The following is a 14,335-nucleotide window of genomic DNA, read 5'->3' as shown; positions in this document are numbered from 1 at the left end:
CACACACACACACACACACACGCACATGCACACACACGCACAAGTGCACACATGCCATCACAAGGTCATCAAAGGAAAAACCAGAAGGCCAGCTTTCTGTGATGCCATAGTCACCACAACCATCCCCCTCCAAGTGCCAGTGCCGTCCCCTCCCACTTCCTCCGCCATCCGACCTAAACATCCCGGGCCCTGACCATCCAACAGCTGTCCAAGTGCCACGTCTGCAACTCCATCCGCATTCCTAACTATGCCCATTTGGAGGCAGCCCCCAGGATGAGGAATATTATTATAATGTGCATGGAATGGATACAACAAAAAAACGCTTATACAGGCAGGATGCATCATTGCATATTAAAACTCAATGACTACAAATAAGTATCTATGCTTTGTGCATAGAAAAAGAGGCTCTGTGTTGGCCTGGCTTTGGCTTTCTCAGTGAGAGATGGCGCAGGATTAGAAGCGTCTTCTGGGTCACACTTGTGAGGTGGGTTTGGCATTACGCACGGCCTGGAAACGATCCTGTGGGGACACTTAGTGCATGCCACCCCCTGGGGAATTTGCTCTTTCAAGGAGCACTTAGCTTCTTAGCTCAAGGGTTCATCTGGTTAGGGAGAAGGCCTTGGGAAAAGCCCAGCACCACACCACTCAGGGGCTGGAGGAGCGTGTGCCGGGCCAAGCTAGAGTCCTGTCCATCAGACTCATGGTGCTTCCCCGGGGAGTGTCTCAGGGCCAGTCCACGGCAATGGCAACAGCTGTGGAAACCCAACCGTCCCATTCGCAGTCTCACTAACTTTTGGCCCCAGGTCAGCCTCAGTCACAAGAAGCCTTTATTCGGGCAGCTTAAGTCACTCAGGCAGTCTCTCTGGCACACGTATGTGCGCACATACGTACACATACACCTGCCTCCTTCAGAGCCATCGCCTTGAAATCACCATCAGAAACACAGATTAGTGGGAATGGAAGCACAGCCACTCTTTCAACTACAGGAAAAATGGAAACGCAAACCAAGATTTTCATAGTCAAGGTCAGCTGCCTACCCCATCCCTTAAGTTCTGTCTCTTTTTACCAAAACGATATATCTCACTGATTAGCAAGAAAGAGCAGTTCTGGCCAGATCTGCTGTGTGCCCTGTCTCTCCCTGGCTCTACTAATGAACATGTGTGCTGGCGTGCCGGTCTCACGTACACAGACCACCATGGCGACTTCAGAGGAAGGGTGCTCTGTGCAGCCCTGGCTTCCCTGGGTGTCAAGCCCAGCAGCACTCTGACCTCCCATCACACCAGCTGCCCAAATGCAAGTGAGGTCCAGAGATGCACAGTGACTTAGCCAGGGACACAGACAGGAGAGAACCAGGACGAGACTTGTCTCCTCTTATTACTCAGTGCTGCTTCCAATGCTCCAAAAAGAAGGTGACTGAGCCAGCAACTCCAACCCTGTGTGACAAACGTGGTCCGCGTGCACAAGAATCTGGTTGCAAGAATAGTGAAATATTGGAACAGCCTAATATTCAACAAGAGAAAGTGGAAGAGTTTGTGTGTGTGTGTGTGTGTGTGTGTGTGCGCGCGCGCGCATGGACAGATATGAGGTTATAGAATGTAAGGTGCGCCTTAGCCAGTTTGGCTCTGTGGATAGAGCGTAGGCCTGTGGGTCCCTCAGTGGATAGAGCGTAGGACTGAAGGGTCCCGGGTTTGATTCCGGTCAAGGGCACAGGCCTGGGTTGCGGGCTCAATCCCCACTTGGGGGTGTGCAGGAGGTAGCCAATCAATGATTCTCTCTCATCATTGATGTTTCTATCTCTCTTTTCCTCTCCTTTCCTCTCTGGAATCAATAAAAATATCTATGATAATAAAAGCATAATATGCTAATTAGACCAGACAGCCAAATGACCTTCCAGATGTCCTTCCGGGTGACCTTCTGGATGAAGCCGGGGCTGCGAGGGCTGAGGCAAGCCACCGTGGCTGCGATGGCCAAGCCCCTTGCACGAATTTCGTGCATTGGGCCTCTAGTATTAAAATAAAAAGAATGTAGGTGCAGAAAGGTTGTCAAGCTGTGTTAAGTAAACAAGCAGAGCAGAAAACCAAATGTGTACGAGCATCCCCACAGACAGCAACACTGAGAAGTGGACTCCAACGTGACAGGTTATCTCTGGGTGCTAGGACTATAGGAACCTTTACTCTCTTCTTGTTTGCATCATAAAGTAAACATGGCAAAAATCTCGTATGACTTGACACAATGTGCCATCTTCCAAGCTGAAACCTCTTCACCAGAAATCGACTCTGTGTCCTTCATGGCACCTTTTCGCAGGCTCATTCTATACTCACCAAAGTGTTCCAAACCCTGTTTGCTTGTGTGTAGCACAGGTGGGAGCCCCTCTCCACAGCGGCAATGCCATGGGCCTCACACCTGCCCAGAGAACAGCTTTCTTGCCCTAAGGCTTCCCCTGTCACTCCAGTGAATTTCTGGTCCTAGCTCCTCCCTCCACATGCTACTGCCAACTCTGGAGTGTGATATCAGAAGGCAAACAGGAGAGCATGAAAGATTATCATCTATCTGCCAACGCGTATCCTTGAAATACTAAATATACCTCTTTCAGATACCACCCTTGCCTTAGAGAATTGGCAAGGAGTTTTCAAACAGATAAACACTCCGTGTTGGCCCGCATACACTGACTGCCATAGCGCTGCACACTGGTGCTGCTGAGAGCAGCTTTCTGGAGGACGGTTTACAATATTTATCAAGGCCTTCAACTGTGCATGACCACCGGCCCATTTCTCAAGGAAACACTGTGCTTCAGAACGTGCGCAAAGATTCCACTTCCAGAACAAGGTAACTTAAAACAACAATTGTAAAGAACCTTAATGTCCATGGACAGGAAAACTGTTAAACAAATTATGGTTTCCCCACATAACAGAACACTGTGCACTCACTGAAAATATGTTGTAGCCCTAGCCAGTGTGTGGCTCACAGACCTGAGGGTCAGGGGTTTGATTCCCGATCAAGGGCACGCACCTCAGTTGCAGGCTCAATCCCCAGCCCTGGTCGGGGCGCATATGGGAAGCAACCCATCGACATGTCTCTCTCACATCTATATTTCTCTCACTCTCTCTGTCTCTCTCTCCTTCTCATTCTTCCTCCCTCTCTCCCTCCCTCCCCCTCTCCTTCCTTTCGACTCTCTCTAAAAAAATCAACGGAAAAATATCCTCGGGTGAGGATTTAAAAAAAAAAAGTATGTTGTAAAAAAAAAAAAAAAAGACTAATGAGCTAAGTGTTCACAACATGTACAAAGGCAGATCGGACAAGATTCCATTTTTGTTTTAAAACCAAAATATATATGGATATATATACGTATATATTATATGGGGATATGGACATGTATAAGTCAATGCTAAAAAAAAAAAACAGCATCTCACCTCTGGGTGATAGTATTACAGGATGATTTTAAAATTTTGTACGCTTTTGTATTTTTTTCATTTTTCTATAAAGAGCGTGTATAGCCTCTGTAATAAGTTTTGGAGGTTTTCTTTTTGTTTAAAAAAATCCCGCATTTACTGCTCAGATTTGAAATTCCTTTCATCCTGGCTCAGATTTGATACTAACATTGTGGTTAAAATGACTCCCAGCTGATGAGAACAGAGGGGACACACTTTCCTATTGCAGATCACACTCCTGGTTCTCTCTCCTTCCACCATCATGGCTCCTGCTTCCTGACTTACCCTTTAGGGCCTGACTGGCTACCCACTGGCTCCAGTCCTTCGAGCCCCATGGCACTGCCTGCGCAGCTGTCACATACCAGGACAGCCCCATGCCTTGGGGCCACCACTGCCATGACAGGCTCCCACCATTCCCCTGCAGCCACTGACCCCAGGCTGAACGCAGCCGAGCCAGCGCCTCCGAACCGGGCTCAGGACCCACTCAGGGGAGGGTGCTGCTCAGCAGACTGTGAGAACAGCGACACACCCTGAGGACCAGAGCAGGGAGGCCAGGGGAAGAGAAGGAAGCGGGAGAGGAGCCCGGGAAAGAGCAGCAGAAAAGCAGTGCTGAAGCAGCCACTGAGGAAACTGGGTGCCATGTTCCTGAGAGCTGCACTGGTCTCGCAGGCACCATGAAATCGGTCTGCTCTGGGAGCTGACCCACCCCCACCCAGGCTGCTCCCCCCACCCCACCCATGCTGCCACTACCTAAGCCTGCAACCCAGATTTCAGCCCAGCAAGCTCCCAGTACATACATTCTCGGGAAATTCCATGTTCGCTTTCTGCCTCCGTAGATCTGCCTTGATGAGTGCTGAGGTCAAGGGATTGAGAAGGAAGAGCAACAGACAAAGAGTTATCAAGCAGACTAATGTTCAAGTTCACCCCAGAGAAGGAGCCCTAATTGTCCTTAGGGCCACAGGTATCCCGGACCTACACCAGATATTCCAGGGAGCTAGGGGCACACCATCACCCACCTTGTGAAAGCCTGGAGATCGTGGCTGTCCCTGACAGCCAGGAGCCAACGACAGTGGCCTTATATCTGCCAGAGAGTTGGCGAACGCTGCTCTAATCCTCACAATAATCCCCGTTTTACAAATTAGGAAACTGAAGCTCCCAGATGTTAGTCCCCTTGCCCAAGGTCAGACAGCTGTGGAGGTTAGTATTACAGCCTGGGATTCACACAAGGGCCTTCTGTCTCCAAAGCCCATGCTCATTCCACCAAAAAACAACAACATGTGATTGCCTCCCCGGCAGATTTCCTGACAAGCCCTTCCCTCCGTCCTGTGTATGTAATGTGTGCTCCTGGTCTGCACAGTCCATCAAGACACTGGGTCCCAAACTGCCTCAGCCCATGAGCGGCCAGAGCCTTATCTTGTCCCAAGGCCCCAACTCACAAGTGAGGGCCGCTCCAAGGGCGAGGAACACACACAGAAAGATGTTCCCGGGCATGGTGCCATAGTTTTCGATTATCTGGCCCTGGGAGATGGTGAAGATGATCCCAAATACCTGGAAAGATACAAAGAAGACTGGGAACAAGGGCCCAGCCAACCAGCCCACAGTAGAGCTGAGCTGCCATAATGCAATGCCTGTAGCCGCCAAGCAGGGCAGGAAACAAAGAGCCCCTGCTATGGGGCCACCACCAAGTAAGACCTACCTGGGCAGACACGTTGAGGAGGCCAGACGATATGCCTTCCGATTCTGGGTATGTCAGCTCCACAGCAAACTCAAATCCCAGTGGGAGATAGCCAGTCATAAAGAACCTGAAGGCCAGACAACAGAAACAAGGTGATGGAGACCTTGCAGAGCAAGAAGGCCTCCTCGTTTCTACCCATCAAGACATGCTGGGCCCTTGAATGATCAGGCCACCCCCTAGATGGCCAGACCAAGGAAAGAGAGATCCTGCAGGCCAGGAAGAGCTTCATAGGTAGGTTTTGTCCTCAGGAGGCCTTTGTACTCAAAAGCTCTTCTTCTTGCACATCCAGCCACCAGTGGCAGACAGGGTCAGCATTTACAGAAGGGCAGGATGCCTGGGGTGTTCAGCCCTCAGCTGAGAGACTCGTCATGGGTACACAGACCCTACACTGGGAGTGGGAAGTCCCTGGATATAGAACAGCATCTCCATGACTCTATGGGACCTGGAAGAAGGAACTCAAAGTTCTCCTTATTTCCCCCCAGAGTCGCCAGTCACCAGCTGACTTTCACACACACACACACACACACACACACACACACACGCACACACACACACATGTACTGTCCACAGTAAATAATGGTGAGGTGATGCTGAGCAGAGACCCCTGTGCAAGAGGTATGCTTTCTCATACAACAGGTCTAGAAATTTTCAATTCTAATGCCTTATATCCGCACCACACTTTTTGCTGCTTTCACATCTGTTATCTCTCTCAATACTCCAACAACCCTACAAGGCAGGCCACTCATCTTCCTTTACACATGAGGAGACAGGGGCTCAGAGTGGTTAAGTGACATGCCTGTGGTCTATAAGATAGTCCGCAGCAGTCTGCTTATACCCAGACTTTCCAGGACCCACGTTGTCTGAGGCAGAGCTAAAAAAGACTCTAAACATTTCCTAACCTCCCAAGTCTGTAAAGAACACAGTGCATCCCAACAGCACGGGTGGGTCTGGAAGCCCCAGGCGGCCTTTTGAAGTGCTACCAAAACAAACAAGACCTCTGGGCACCATTTCCACATCTCCACACAGGTCAGTGAGAAGGCGGCAAAGGGATCCGTATGGCATCCTAGGATATCAGCAGCTCTAGGAGCCACGGGATGGTGCTTTCTGGTTAAACATGTTAGAGGTGAAACTTACCCCAATGTGCCAGCGGTGATGAACACTACCCACAGATGCTGGAGGGGCAAGGTCAAAGTGTACACCACCATGCCCACCAGAGTCATGACGTACACCACCAGGGTTGTCTCCCTACAAGCAGAAACAAAAAGGTTGACTTATACATTTCTGACTTTAATAGGACCATTTGTTCGTTCGGTCATTCATTCATTCTACACGTATCTATCAGGCACCTGCTCTGCGTTCAGCCCTCTGCTGTGTGCTGAAACATCTGCTCTCATAGATGAATAACCGAACCAATAATCACACGGATAATTACTTAATTGTATGTGGTCACTGCTACGAAGGGTAAGACCAGGAGTGTATGAAGCCATCTTGCTGCATGTGTGTTCTCCTCCTGCAGACCCCTCTCAACAATAGCAAACTGCCCTTTGACTTGTCAGTTCCTACCCATAGCAAGAAGGGCACACAAACAGGAGGAACACCAGCGTGCAGGACTACCCCGGAAGCCACCCAATTCTGCATGTCTACTTCACCCAGGACCCCGCAACAATGCTGAGAATTGACGAACTTGTAGTCTCTCTGTCATCTCTACATTCTTCTTGCTGCCACTTGCATGGGTCTACCTGCTGAATCTGAATTACTCCAGACACCCGGGACTAACGGAGAACATTCTCCAGCCCGGAACTAAGTGTGTGACTCCAAAGTGAGAAAGCCCCGCCCACCCCCTGTCACACTTCCCTTTGCCAGTCCCCTCAGAAGGACCATCAGCAATGAGCTGGTCTGTTTCAGGCTCACCCAGCGTGTGCCCCTCCCCTCATTTCTCCCATGGCACCCACTCTGGACTCTGCTGGGGCCCTGACTCCTACTCCTCTCTTTGCCCTACTTATTGCAGGGGAGCAGCTCTGCGTACACCTCTTCCCTCCTGCGCTGAACATCAGGTCTCAGACGATGCAAGTTTAAAGCCTTCACACATTTCTCCTGAAGCCAGAAACCTGGTGGGGGCATCTGAGGACAGACACTATGGTAATGTCAAACTAATACCTACAGCTCTTGGGTGCCAGGAAATCTCTAAAGCAGCGGTTCTCAACCTGTGGGTCGCAACCCCTTTGGCGGTCAAAGGACCCTTTCACGGGCGTCACCTAAGACCATCCTGCATATCAGATATTTACATTACGATTCATAACAGTAGCAACATTACAGTTATGAAGTAGCAACGAAAACAATTTTGTGGTTGGGTCACAACATGAGGAACTGTATTTAAAGGGACAGAAGGTTAAGAACCACTGCTCTAAAGCATTTTACATTCATTTATTATTTCACTCAAACATTATAAAAGCCCTGAGAGAAATGTATAACTATCCCTACTTTTACAAATAAGAAAACTGAGGCTCAAGCTAGTTAGGTTACTAGTCTAAAGGGACCCGTTGAACAAATGCAGCGTTGGGACTTGGACCTGAAGCTGGGATTGGAACTCTGCGCTCTTTCCTCTATTGCACAGAGGACACGAATACTCAGCGTGGTTGCAGCTTTGGAAAAGCTCATGGCCAGAGCCTATGGGGGATGCCCCTCCCGCCCGGCACTTCAGAGCTGCTGCGGATAGAGGAGCTTTGTCCTTCCTCCGCCCTGCTCCCCTCATCTAGTCTGACCCACCATGTAGGAAGCAACTTCATGAACACCATTCTCTCTCGCTGACCCCGCCAGCTCATCTTTCTCCAGATTTGTTCAACCACAGCCTCATCTCAAACCACTGATCCATCTAGAAAAACTATCTGTAGTCCCAGCCTGAGAGAAAGGGACCCGACCACGTCATTTCCAGCCTCCAAACCAGGACAGGACAAATCTGAGGACCTCAGGGAGAAGTGGACCAGCACCGAAAAGACTGGATCACAGTTTTCCGCTCGTCCTTTCTCCCTGGGGAGTAGTGCAGGGAGTGGCTGGTGCTGCCTGCAGGACCTAGGCATCGAATGGGGCAAAGGAACTGGTGGTATCGAGGTCCTGAAGGGTCCTCTCCAGCCCTTTCATTGTATTTTCCTCTGAATCATCTGCTGCCCACATTCCGGCCTTAGTGAAATTCCTCCTCCTCCTCCTCCTCCCACCCAGCAAGCACTGCTCTCATGTGTGGCTGAAGCAAGCAATTGACAGATGAGAGAGAGACGAGTGGGAAGCCAAGCTCCAGCAGCAGTTAATTAAGCCCAGCCAGGCCTCCGTCATGTTTAGCCAGGCAGACACATCACTGGGGACGGCCTCAATTGGCCTTTGACTAGGGCAGCCACAGTGAGACCTGGTCTGACCAGAGCCGCACAGAAGTGGGTTTGTGGGGCAGAGAACAGGTCTGCCCCTGTCTTGTCGCCTCCAGACACTGGGGACTTTGGAGGCCTTGTCAAAGCAGCCCAGAATGCCGCCCTGACCTAGCGCAGGGCAACCCTGGCAGCCACCCTGCTGGCCAGCATTAATTGAGCACCCAATGTATGCAGAGCCCTGGAAAGATGCAGTAGCCCTAGCCAGTTTGGCTCAGTGGATAGAGCGTCGGCCTGCGAAGTGAAGGGTCCCAAGTTCGATTCCGGTCAAGGGCACATGCCCGGGTTGCGGACTCGATCCCCAATAGGGGGCGTGCAGGAGGCAGCCGATCAATGATTTTCTCTCATCATTGATGTTTGTATCTCTCTCTCCTTCTCCCCTCCTCTCTGAAATCAATAAAAATATATCCTTTAAAAAAAAGATGCAGTAAGAAGAGAAGGATGTTGTGCCTATTTGATTAAGTCTTTTTTCTGAGCCTGCCTATTGAATTTGAGGCATTTGACACAAATGCAGATTGAGGCAAATGCAGATTCCCCTACAGAACTGGCATCAATGACGGTGGAGTCCACAGGTGTGTATTTTTAATAGCATCCTGAATTAGTTTGACATACACTAAAATCTTTTTTTAAAAAAATATATATTTCTTTATTGATTTCAGAGAGGAAGGGAGGGGAGAGAGAGAGAGAGAAACACCAGTGATGAGAGAGAATCATTGATCGGCTGCCTCCTGCACACCCCCTACTCGGGATTGAGCCGGCAACCCACGCATGTGCCCTCGGCCAGAATCGAACCTGGGACCCTTCAGTCCACAGGCTGACGCTCTATCCACTGAGCCAAGCCGGCTAGGGCCTTTTTTTTTTTATTATTCTCATCTGAGGATATGTTCACTGATTTGAGAGAAAGAGAGAAACATCCATTGCTTACATGCTCCAACCGGTATGTGCCTTGACCAGGAATTGAACCTGAAACTTTTTGGTGTATGGGACGATGAACCACCCGGCCGGGGCTGACGTACACTAAAATCTTAAGCAGACCACTCTGGGCTCTTAGAGGTGCTCTGGGCATTCAGACCCAAAGCACATCACAATATTTACCAACAAGGTACAGGATAAGCAATTGCAAGATAATACACTGCAAACCAAAGCAAGCACAGAGCACCACTGTTAAGGCCATGGGGTCCAAGGGAGCCCTGAGAACAGGTCAGGGGAATCACTCCCTCATCTCCACTCTTTGGGGTTTCCACCAACTTTCCAACTGCTGACATTTTTCTACATTCATTTTCATTTCTCCCCCACCTGTCCCTTGCACAGCTATACTTGGGAGAGTGGTACTGGGCTAGGCCTCATGTCTTTTATCTCTAATCTCTCTAAGACCCCCCACACACACTGTGCAGGTATTGTTTCCCTTGTTTTATAAGTGAGGAAAATGAGGCTCAGAGAAGATCAATGTGAACCACCCCCGTGACCACTCAGTTGCCGCACCGAAACCTTTGGAGCTGCATTGCTAAATGAACATGTCATTTCAAAATGAGTCCCCCAGTTCCCAGTCCGAGAGCAAGAATCACTTACTTGTAGGTTTTGGACCTATCCAGCCAGATACCTGAGATCATAGCCCCAAACATTCCAGCAATGACAATGGTCAGGCCTATCCTTCCAGCATTCACTTCTTCCCCCTGGGAAAGAAACCCACAATCCCAAAGATCAGCCAGCGACAGGACAAGGCCCAGGCAGGGCACAGTCACCACGAGGTGAGGGGCAAAGGCAAGGAAATCAGGCTCCATTAGACCCAGTTCTCAGACGGTATCAGGGCAGCCCTGTAAGAGGCTGCCAACGGGGAGAAAATCCTCCCAACAAAATATAACCCCAGATGTGGGTGCCTGATACTGGATGCTGGGTGAACCGAATTCTGTCCTTAGAACCACTTTGAGGAAGATTTTTAAAAAATATGTAATCCTTATAGCAACTCTTTTCTCTTATTTACCATTATTCCCATTTCACAGATAGGTAAACTGAAATATGTATATCCAAATATCCCATACTTAGGTGTTTTTGAGCTATTAGTGCCAAGAGGAATGGTAAAATAATAGTGATATATTTGTGAGCCCTTACTTTTATGAGCCAGGCACCATGCCAAGGAGTTTACATCATTCTCCCATTTAATTCTCATAATTCCCCACCAGAAGGTTAGGAATCAGTACTCCCCATTTTTCAGATGAAGAAATTGAGGCCCAGTGAGATGAACCTATCAGTCCAAGGTCACGAGGCATTTGTTAAATGCCGAGCTAGGATTTTAACTCATACCTGTCAAACTCCAAAACTGGAACACTTAGCGGCAGTGACCACCGCTGTAACTACGCGACCCTGGTCCTTTCACAAAAAGGTTAGACCTGGGATTCCTGCCTCCAGGATAGTCAGTATCCCATTCCCAGCATCCAGGCCTCACTGGTTCTGGAAGCATTTAAACAATACTTTCAGTTCAGTAACTGGGAGTGTGAAATTAAACTTTGCCCATATTTTACAAATTAAATATTTCAGATGTGACTCCAAATATATACGTTTACTTACTCTGTTGTCAGGTGGCACGCTATGCGCTCTATGTATAGATAACATATATACATATACACATAGACACACACAGCATTATTTACTTTCTAATCCTAAAAATAATCTTTCAGGAAGTCATTATGCTCAGAGACAGGAACTAGCTTGTCACACAGTTTAGTGCCACGAGAGCTGGGGTTGAGACCCTCCAAATCCCATAAGCATACCACCATACCCTGCTGCCTAGAAGTGAGGGATCTAAGGGTTAACCACTACCCCAGTTCCTGTGAGACAGACTCAGGAACCTCATTCTCTCCACATCCCGCATGCTTAGGGGACTCCCTTACCGGAAAGTGCAAGATCACCATGCGATTCAGCAGAGTGGACAAGGCATAAAAAGCCCCAGTATTCAGACCTAAGGAGGGAGGGAGAAACACACAGCGTTAGGGCTGGCCTTCTGCGGGGGCCACTGCTAGCTCCTCCCCTCAGCAGGTCAGGAGGTCGGAAATCCTTGTTCTCATTGCCACTGTGAATGGTGTCCTCAGAGAAGAAAAAAAATCCAGGGAGCATGAGGCTACTCTGCAGGGTTTTCTCCAAGAAATACACCCAAACAACCAAAAGCAGCCATTTCAACCTGGTCCTCTGGTCCCTTTAGGCCTGCCCTCAGTCCTGGGAAGCATTTCTCCCACGTCAGCATCATCCACAGTCCTTTCTTAAGCCCTTGGCTGGATGTATGGGGTAAGCGGAACTACTGGACACCTTCCACCTCTACCTGATGACCTGTCCCCTCTCCAGACCTCTGACCCTGACACCACTCCCTCTGCAGGTGGTTTCTCACCTCCTTCCCCGTCGCTCCTTCAGCTTTCTTCTCAGAATCAATGCCACACAAAACCTTATGTGTGAAACCAGAAAGGACCCTAAAAAGCATTCAGTTGCCTCTTCTAGTTCATCGACTCGTTCAACACATAAATGGAAAACCTGGAATATACTGCTAGAAGCTGCGTCCTTAGAGAATGAGGTCATTTGTCCAAAGCCATATAGTGAGTTATAGTAACTATGAGATGAGACTAGAACTGACCCAAAGGACAAAGGGCCTCTTGCCCTCCCTTCCCAATAACATTGACGATGATTGATGATGATGGTGGTGGTGGTGGTGGTAACGGCAGCAGCACATACTTGTGTGCTAGCCACTGTTCTATGCGCCTTACAATCCTCCCAACAACCCTAAAAAGCAGCTGGTGTTATCTTCCCCAATTTATAGATGAGAAGAGTGCACAGAGTTGAAAATCAAATACACCGGGAGACCTTTTAGTTTTAACTAAATGTCGAGACTCATAAGACTACCACTGATACTTGACATTAGATGCACTTAGAAGGGACACAGCTCTCTGACAGGGCAGCCTTAGGGCTCCTTTTCAATAGGACCAGCGCACAGAAACCCAGCCATCCAGCCATCCAGAAGCCATTCTCGTTGGCCCGCAAGGTGCTGGCTCAGTGCAGGAAAAGGTGGCTGTGGCAACCACTCTGGTTTAACACCTGACAGGAGCCACAACTGCCTGCAACAATGCCATAGGCATAGCTTCCAGGGTCCCCATAAAGGACAGGACAGTGAAAGAGTCACTAAACTCAGCAAAACACAAAGAATGGCTTCGTATCAGATATGAGAAGGTTTTCCAGTCCAGTTGTAGTCATTTTTACCAGAGAGGGCATTTTTGTCGTAAGCAGGGTTGCATATGTGCAGCTGAGTCACTCCCTTTTTCAGGTTCCCAGAAGGATAAGTGGCAGAGCTGGATTTCAACCCAGAGGGTATGGCTCTAGAGTCCTCATTCTTTTTTGTTTGTTTTGTTTTGTTTGTTTTTATTGGCTTGAGAGAGAGGAAGGGAGAGGGTGAAAGAGAGAGAGAAACCTCAATCGATACCCTGGGGATTGAGCCCACACCAAGGGTATGTGCCCTGATCAGGAATCCAGTCAGTGACCTTTTGGTGCATGGGTCAATGCTCAACCAGCTGAGCCACACCAAGTCAGGGCTCGATCTCCAGTAGGGGCATGCAGTAGGCAGCCGATCAATGATTCTCTCTCATCATGAATGTTTCTATCTCTCTCTCTCCCTTCATCTCTGAAATCAGTAATAAATAAAAATCAATAAAAAAAACATGTTTGAGGGTGAGGATTAAAAAAAAAAGCAACTGTTCAGATCACCCTGTGAGATTACTTTCCATAAAACCCATTTTCATACACAACTTTGAGGCTCTTGAGGACTTCTTAAGCAATAAGCATACTCACCTAATCTTTACACCACACACCCAGCCACTTGGAAATTCCATTCCTGAGTCCAGGGGACGCACAAAAGGACACATTCCTTAAAAGGGTGGTGGGGTGGAATGTGGGCAGAGAGAAGAATGAAAGGAGCCCCTAGTCCTGCTCCTCACACCTCTCAGCCCCTCTCAGCGTATGGTCCGAGCCTCACACTGCAAGGGGCAAGATAATGTTCCAAGTCACACTCCGCTTAAGGTACGATGGCTACTCTGAACTTGGGTCCACCCGGAATGAAGAAGGAGAGCAAAATCCACAGGAAACAGAGGGAAATTATCCAGGACTGAGGCAGGATAGAAAGAAGCTAGGAAAAGCTCTCGACAAGTGAAACGAGTAAGTAGGAGCAGACATCACAGGTCGATAACCCACTAGGTCCTCTCATCAGAGCCCCCAACTCCAGGCATAACCAAAGGGAAGGCAGCTATGGCAGGAAACTCCTGTAGTGGCCGCAGAAGTCAACAACAAGGCCTTGCTAAAACCAAATCAACCCCAAATGGAGGAAAAATTGACCAGAGAAAGGCCCCAAAGCTCATTATATAAAAACTAGAGGTCCAGTGCACAAATTTGTGCACGGATGGGGTCCCTCTGGGTGGCCTGCAGGGATTGGGCCAAAACCCGCAGTCCAACGCCCCCTGCAGCTCCTACCTGCTGCTCCCGCTCATCCTGGCCCCACTGTGCCTGCCACAAGCTCACGCCCAATCAGTCCCGATCTGGAGAGGCTCCCGCTGCCACAGCAGCGTCCCCAGCGATAGGCCCTGCGTCTGGTGCCCTCCTAAGGGGAGTGGCCTGTGGGATCAGCTGAAACCGGCTCTCTGACATCCCCCAAGGGGTTCCGGATTGCGAGAGGGCGCAGGCCAGGCTGAGGGACCCCACCAGTACGTGAATCTGTGCACTGGGCCTCTAAT

General features: G+C 49.3%; 1 protein-coding gene across 2 annotated transcripts in view; it reads right to left on the bottom strand.

Annotated features, from left to right (window-relative positions):
* FLVCR2 (feline leukemia virus subgroup C cellular receptor family member 2) overlaps positions 1-14,335 on the bottom strand; it is a 57,402-nt gene that overhangs the window by 919 nt on the left and 42,148 nt on the right. For both annotated transcript variants that reach the window (XM_006778800.2, XM_015558056.1), the window contains 6 exons: positions 11,465-11,532; positions 10,146-10,249; positions 6,298-6,408; positions 5,125-5,230; positions 4,865-4,976; positions 4,226-4,281 (listed from right to left, as the gene is read on the bottom strand). In XM_006778800.2, coding sequence (XP_006778863.1) covers positions 4,226-4,281; positions 4,865-4,976; positions 5,125-5,230; positions 6,298-6,408; positions 10,146-10,249; positions 11,465-11,532 — 557 coding nt within the window. The remainder of the gene's footprint in view (positions 1-4,225; positions 4,282-4,864; positions 4,977-5,124; positions 5,231-6,297; positions 6,409-10,145; positions 10,250-11,464; positions 11,533-14,335) is intronic.

This window comes from Myotis davidii, unplaced genomic scaffold, assembly GCF_000327345.1.
Source record: "Myotis davidii unplaced genomic scaffold, ASM32734v1 scaffold309, whole genome shotgun sequence".
Taxonomy (NCBI): domain Eukaryota; kingdom Metazoa; phylum Chordata; class Mammalia; order Chiroptera; family Vespertilionidae; genus Myotis; species Myotis davidii.
Note: the sequence above shows the minus strand (reverse complement) of the source record. Positions and strands in the feature narration are given on the sequence as shown.